Below are 7,069 nucleotides of genomic sequence, written 5' to 3'. Positions count from 1 at the left end.
GCCAACTGATCCCCCAGTCCCTATTCCACTAGCCATAACTACAGGTTTCATTGGAACTACAGGTTTCATTGAACAGGCGACTGATTTCAGTAACTTGGTCCAGATAAGAGACCACAGTGATGGACCACTTCTGGCCTGTGTAGAACCTCATTATAATACATTTAAATGTTAAGTCTCCACCCCAAAGTGAATGTGGATTATGTTTGTTCAGGATGCAAGCGTCAGGACTGCCTTCATGAATATTCATAGATCTTCTTGTCACCTGCTGAATATGCATGTTTAGCCAACCCATTCAGCTCCTGCCCCAACCCCTCCTCCTCCTCTGAAGTGCCCATCTCTGGTCTTGGCCAGAGGCTGTGCTTTCCTTGCAGGAAAGGCCACCTTGCAGGCTGTAACTTTTTTATTTTTTTGAGACAGTCTCACTCTGTCGCCCAGGCTGGGGTGGAGTGGAGTCTCGGCTCACTGTAACCTCTGCTATCCGGGTTCAAGCGATTCTCATCATCAGGCTGTAACTTTTCAGAAGAAATAAAGTCTCCTCTAAGTTAACAGCACAGAGCCAAAGAGTCCAAGTGCCTGGGAGCCCTAGGGCCTGGCACACAGTCAGGGTCTGTAACAGCCCCTCAGTAGATGCTCACTAGTCTGTCGTTGGTTAAAGCAGTGCCTGGTTGTGTATGCAAAAGAATGCTAGTGAAAGCACCACACTGAAAAGAATCGGAAGACACTTGGAGCACAAGAAACTAAAGCCCACTGTGATATCTTTCAACAGGATTACGTATACTGTTTCCCCAAGAACCGTCCTGTGAGTCAAGAAGCAGAATGGGGAAAACAGCAGCCAGCGCTCACTGTCCAGTTGCTGGGGTGCTCACCCGAGGGCCCAGTGCTGTGGGGAACCCCGGGTGCCGCCTTGTCTGCCCTAGGTGCTTAGCTGGCAATTCCTGGGCCACCGTGACCCACAGTGAGGTCAGTAGAGACAGCCTGGTGTCCTCACAGGAGGCAGCTGCAAACATAAGTGAACCGGAAAGACTGCTCGCTCCTTGGCTACCCACGTGTCCGCACATCAGTTCCTGAATCTGGAAGGAGCCACAGTGGCGACCACACAGTGACTTCCCCCAGGATGTGTCTCTGCCCCTCCTGCCCTGCTCCTGCAGATAGCCCTGGGTTGGGGGTTGTCAAGATCCCAGAGTCCCCAAACTAGAAATCAGAGAAGGTTCCTACCGCACCCGCCACCCAACCAAAGGGTTTTTTCCTCCTTATTCTGAACAAAGCACGCCACGCGCACAATTCCACCTCTAAGGTGGCTTCTCCAACACCCCCAGGCCATTCTCCAACTATGACAAAAGTTTGGTTTTAATATCGGGCCACACAAAACACAGTACATCACTTCAGAGTACATTTTATTAAATACGGTGTCATTTGGCTACAATACATTTGTCTTTATAAAACTAAGTTACTTCTTTTTTTTTTTTTAATTTTATTTTTTTGAGACGGAGTCTCGCTGTGTCGCCCAGGCTGGAGTGTAGTGGCGGATCTCAGCTCACTGCAAGCTCCGCCTCCCAGGTTCACGCCATTCTCCTGGCTCAGCCTCCCAAGTAGCTGGGACTACAGGCGCCTGCCACCTTGCCCGGCTAGTTTTTTGTATTTTTTAGTAGAGACGGGGTTTCACCATGTTAGCCAGGATGGTCTCGATCTCCTGACCTCGTGATCCACCTGTCTTGGCCTCCCAAAGTGCTGGGATTACAGGCTTGAACCACCGCGCCTGGCCCAAAACTAAGTTACTTCTTTTGTAGTAAAAACAACCCCAACCCACTGCCCCTCTTTGGCAGCCCTTAAAACTCAGGATCAGCTGGGTGCAGTGGTTCACATCTGTAATCCAAGCACTTTGGGAGGCCAAGGCGGGCAGATCACGAGGTCAGGAGATCGAGACCATCCTGGCTAACACGGTGAAACCCCGTCTCTACTAAAAATACAAAAAATTAGCCAGGCGCGGTGGCAGGCACCTGTAGTCCCAGCTACTCAGGAGGCTGAGGCAGGAGAATGGGGTGAACCCAGGAGGCGGAGCTTGCAGTGAGCCGAGTTCATGCCACTGCACTCCAGCCTGAGCAATAGAGCAAGACTCCGTCTTAAAAAAAAAAAAAAAACTCAGGATCAAGGCTAGGTCTGGCTCCCAGCCACGGCCCCTGCTGCCTTCACCTGCTGAGTGCTCCAGGAAGCCTCCCAAATCCCAAGGGTCAGGCCACCTGAGTCCATCACCTCTGCCTGAAACAGCCAAGCCCAGGGGCTTTGGGGCCGCAGGTTGTGTCAGGGCTATGCCTGGGGCCTGGCCAACATCTCCCCTCCCCTTGAACCAACAGGAACTGGGCAAGACACCCACCAGAGCCTTGACCACACGGGGCGTGCACCCCCTTCTGAGCCTGGGAGACCCTGGGGAGTGGGCAGCCTGTGCTGGACCCCTGGTGGGCTTGTGTTCTGGATGTCACTATGGCACTTTGGTCCTCAACCCCCACCCCTACCCAGCAGTCTGAGGCCTCGGCCTTCCCTGGACTTGTTGGGCAGCAGAAGGCACCAAGGACAGGATGAGAACCCCTGAGGGGCAGCCCCACAAATGAGGGCACTCTGACCTGTCCTTCCATTGCCACCCCACCAAGGAATGGCCCTCAACTGGCCACAGCCACCAGGAAGCCCCAGGACTGCTCCCACACCACAGCGGTGCCCTCTTCTCTATCCCACCCTTGGGACCTACCCAGGGTTCTCCAGGCAGCCAGGGGCCAGCTCCAGGACAGGGCAGGAGAATGCGGATCTGGGTCTGGCACCTAACTGAGGGCGGGTGTGCTCCAGGGAAGTAAGGCAAATGGCCCAGGTGACGACCACCTGGGGTAGACCCAGGGTCTCCAAGGAATGGCTCGGGGGCAAACGCTGTGTTCTGTGTGTGCAGGATCTGCCCCCAGCAGCAGGAAGGGGGCAGAAGGGACGCGAAGAGGAGGTACCCAGGACTTGTACCCTGGCTGCCAAGCAGAGTGAGGTGTTTTCATGAGGATTGCTTTTAACCAAAAGTCCTCAGCCTTCTGCAGACCCAGGGCAGAGGTGAGGTGCTCCAGATCATGTGCTTTAAGTAGAGCCCTTTGCCAGCCAGGAGGCCCAGCCACCCCCTTCCCCGCCCCGTGGCTGGGGGGACACAGAGTCACCTCAAGGCCCAGCCCACTCAGCGCACGGTGCACACATCCAGGATGCAGAAGCGTGCGCGGCAGGTGGGGCAGGGCACGCGGCTGGCCAGCCAGGTGTCAGGGCGCAGGGGGTCCTGGCGGCTGGCGAACCACTTCCCCATGCAGGTGAGGCACCACATGGGGCGGCAGTAACACTGCTGGCACTCGCCTGCGGCTGCCTCCTGACAGGTCTTCACCAGCTTCACGCTGGCACGCGTCTGCATGCAGCCTATGCAGGCCTCCAGCTCCTGCGGGCAGGTGGAGCGTCACCAGGAGCCCAGGCAGACACCCATGGGCACCCACCCATCCACCTGGCCCAGGCCCCCACCTGGCTGCTGGGCACTGAGTAGGCCGGGTTGACCTCTACCAGGGAGGCAAATGTCTCCAGGAACAGGTCGCCCAGGCTCTGGTGGATGACCACGTGGGCTGCCCTGCGGATGGGTGCCCGGAGTTTCTCGCAGAGCTCCCCATACTCAGTGGAGTTCAGCCTGCAGGGAGGAGAGCTGCTGGGCCCCTCTGCAGGGCGAAGGGAGGGGGAGATGGAGGCCATACCCCAAGGAGTGACAGGGCAGCTGTCGCACCAGGACCAACCAGGAGAGATGGCTAAGGCCAGAGCCCAGGGACCCAGTGCCAGACAGCCCAACCTGGGCATGGGGCAGACCTAGGAGCAAGGCAGCTATCCAGCCTGAGGGCTGCATTGTCCTGAGTGCTCCCCAAGAATCTGGGGGAGACGGCTCCAGGGAGAATGGAAGAGGAGGCCAAGAGTGCAGGGGGGCCCAAAGGAGGGCTGTGCAGGAGGCCTCAGTGACTGGTGTCTCGTGGACACCTTGCCTGGTGTCACACAAGTCCAGTAGTGCTGGAGTCCACACCGGCTACGCCTAGCACCTCCCAGGGGTCATGGCGCCAGAGCCTGGCTCTGGCCTGCCGCGTGCCCTCTGCACCCCCTCTGCACCCCCGCAGGCACCACACTCTTACCGGATGTCAAAGGCCTGCATGGCAGGGTTGGCGCTGGCCACACGGATGGTGAGAAGCTGCACGGGCAGGTTCGAGTCTGGCGAAAGCTCGTGCTGCCGAGACTCCGTCACAGTCAGGTGCACGTCCTGCTGCTGGGCCACGTGCACTCGGTAGGTGGTCACCTTCATCACCCATGTGTCTGTCACAATCACACGGGCACCTGGTGCACCAGTGGCAAACTTGTCAATCCGCCGGAACTCAGTGTTGACGGAGGAGGCAACAGCCTGCCAGCCCGACTGTGGGAGGGCATAGAGTGCCAGTGTGCGCGCCAGTGGGTGGCGGGCCCACCGGTCATGGGACCAGTAGTAGATCAGGATGCAGGCGACAGAGGGGAGGGTCACGGCCAGCAGCAGGAAGAGCTGCCAGGCCTCAGGGGCCTGGCTGGGGAAGTGGAGCCGCTTTTCTGAAGCCGCAAGGCACATGCCCACATAGTAGCCTGCAAAGGACAGGGTGAGCCTCAGGAGAAAGTGGGTGCCAGGCCGCTGTCCACCCCCACACAGCCCTGGGCCTGGCCCTCTGCCCGGGTTCCAGGGTCACCTCCCAGGGTAAGTGGGTTTTACCCACTCTGCACTTCCCTAGCCAGCCCACTCTGTCCCTGCCTGTGGCAATGGCAGGATATATTAGGGGAAAAGGTGTTTAATTTGCTGCTTTAGTTTCATACAATATGTAAAAATTGAAAAAACTACAAAAGCCTAGAAAGGGAAAAATAAACACAATCAAGTGTCCCCTCAGGCAGAGCTGACCCCTGGCCTGCCCAGGGCAGCTGCCTGGACAGGATCTCGGTCTCTCAATCTCACCGGCTCTGAGAAGGCTGGTCAAATGTGGCCCTTCCCAGAGCTGAGAAGTTGTGTGCGAGAAAGGAAGCAAGGGTCAAAGAATGATGGGACACGCCCAGAGGACACAGAGCCAGCTTCAGGGCCCTGCTGGCCAGATCCGGGACAATTTGAAGGTCCAATAAGCAATGGAGACGGGGAGGAGTTGCACTAGCAGGTTCCAGTTGGCAAAAAGTAATAGTCCACATTTGGAGTTGGCCCAGTCACTGAATTTCAAGGTAACGTGACATGTAACAATAGGTTACTAGGGGCCGGGCGCGGTGGCTCACGCCTGTAATCCCAGCACTTTGGGAGGCCCAGACGGGCAGATCACAAGGTCAGGAGATTGACACCATCCTGGCTAACACGGTGAAACCCCGTCTCTACTAAAAAATACAAAAAAATTTGCCGGGCGTGGTGGCGGGCGCCTGTAGTCCCAGCTACTCGGAGGCTGAGGCAGGAGAATGGTGTGAACCCAGGAAACGAAGTTGCAGTGAGCCAAGATCGCGCCACTGCACTCCAGCCTGGGTGACAGAGTGAGACTCCGTCTCAAAAAATAAATAAATAAATAAATAAATAAAAATCAATAGGTAACTAATACCTAATAAAGCTTGAAAACTTTCAAACTAAGTTAAAAATAAAAAGAGCTTGACATCCAGCTGTGAGGTCAACTGTGCTGTCTGCTCCATGTGTGGCCGCCATGATGCACCTGTGGTGAATGGGGAGGGTGCAGTTGGAACGGATACAGAACCCCACCCAGTAGCCCTCGAAAGCGGCCTGGTCAGGGCCCTAGCCCCACTCAACCCCATCCATCTCTCAAGTGGGCCCCCAGCCCACCCTCTCCATGAGGCAGGCCTGGGCGTCTCCACCCCACACCTGCCTCCAGCTCTCCTGGGCCCGGGCAGCTGCATTCTCACACCGGGATGTGGAGGGTCACCCCTCGTTTCCCCAGAGCGGCAGACCTGGCCAGCCACTGGCCATTTGTCCTCCCAGACCTGCGTGTGCCCCTGTGTCCTCCAGAGGTCCCCCCTTGAAATCCCTTTTCAGCCACTGCACCCCCCACCTCCCACCTGTGCGTCATCCAACCAGCTGAGACAAGGACCTTCCAGAGCCCCAGTTAGCACCTGGGGCCCATCCCAACACCCCCCGGACAACTCTGAGGGTCCCAACTCCACAGAGGCCCTCCTCAGCCTCTGCCCCTGTGGCGCCCCCAAACCGGAACTGCCTCCAAATCCGCCTGTTCTCCCTACACCCACCTTCCAAGGCCTAGAGCAGTGCCACCCTCCACACAGCCCCTCTGACCCCTTCTGTTGGACTCAAGCAACAGTTGCCTTCTCCTGGCCACTGCCCCCAACCACGACAAGCAAAGGCTGCTTGGCCTTGCAACCCCCAGGCACGTGACGGTTCAGGACTCGGTGGGCCGAGGCATCCCCTGCCCAAGGTTCTGTACTTGGGTTCCCGTCACCTGCAAGCCAGCGCCGGCGGCGCCCCTAAGCGCGCTCAGCCCACGCCGCGGTCCCTCTGGATGAGGACCGGCGCCTCTCCCCAGCTGCGCCCAGGCGCTTTCGGGGCCTGGGCGAACTGGCGGAGGCCTCCTCCTGACCTCCCAGCAAGCCCTGCGCAGGAGACGACGCGGCTGGCCGGCCAGAGCAGCCTCACCGAGCGGCAGCAGCGAGTGGCACAACAGCGTGGCGGCCGTGCGGCGCAAGTGGAAGGGCACGAAGGCGGCGTCCTCACTGCCCAGCCAGCCCGACAGCAGGTTCTGCACCGTGAGCCCCGCCGCGTGGAACTCGTTAGGCGTGAACACAAAGCACACGGCGAACACCAGATAGGCGAGAGTGAAGGTCACCTCGGGGCTGTCCATCGCGCCGCCGCCGGGAAGCTGTCCGGCGAGGACCCCGCCCCCGGCGCGGGGAAGAGGCCGCAGCGCCCAGACCACGACCTGTTGGTTGCGGCAGCCGCCGCCCGGCCGCCCGCAGGGCACTCTAGGAGATGGAGTCCCGCCGCCCGGCCGCCCGCGGGGCGCTCTGGGAGATGCAGTCC

The 7,069-nt window shown here is 58.6% G+C and overlaps 1 protein-coding gene across 2 annotated transcripts; it reads right to left on the bottom strand.

The window, feature by feature from the left end:
• Window positions 1–2,059: 2,059 nt before the first annotated feature.
• On the bottom strand, window positions 2,060–7,065 carry TMEM129 (transmembrane protein 129). 2 transcript variants are annotated; one of them, XM_010384341.2, is made up of 4 exons: window positions 6,686–7,065; window positions 4,176–4,650; window positions 3,529–3,688; window positions 2,060–3,448 (listed from the first exon to the last, which is right to left on the bottom strand). In XM_010384341.2, the coding sequence occupies exons 1-4, from the start codon at window positions 6,888–6,890 to the stop codon at window positions 3,200–3,202; spliced, it is 1,089 nt and encodes a 362-aa protein (XP_010382643.1). In that variant the 5' UTR covers window positions 6,891–7,065; the 3' UTR covers window positions 2,060–3,199. The 2 variants fall into 2 exon arrangements, with proteins under 2 accessions (XP_010382643.1, XP_010382644.1); XM_010384342.2 differs by lacking the exon at window positions 3,529–3,688 and having other exon boundaries at window positions 2,806–3,448.
• Between the last annotated feature and the right edge of the window lie 4 nt (window positions 7,066–7,069).

Source organism: Rhinopithecus roxellana, chromosome 2 (assembly GCF_007565055.1).
Source record: "Rhinopithecus roxellana isolate Shanxi Qingling chromosome 2, ASM756505v1, whole genome shotgun sequence".
NCBI classification, from domain to species: Eukaryota; Metazoa; Chordata; class Mammalia; order Primates; family Cercopithecidae; genus Rhinopithecus; species Rhinopithecus roxellana.
Note: the sequence above shows the minus strand (reverse complement) of the source record. Positions and strands in the feature narration are given on the sequence as shown.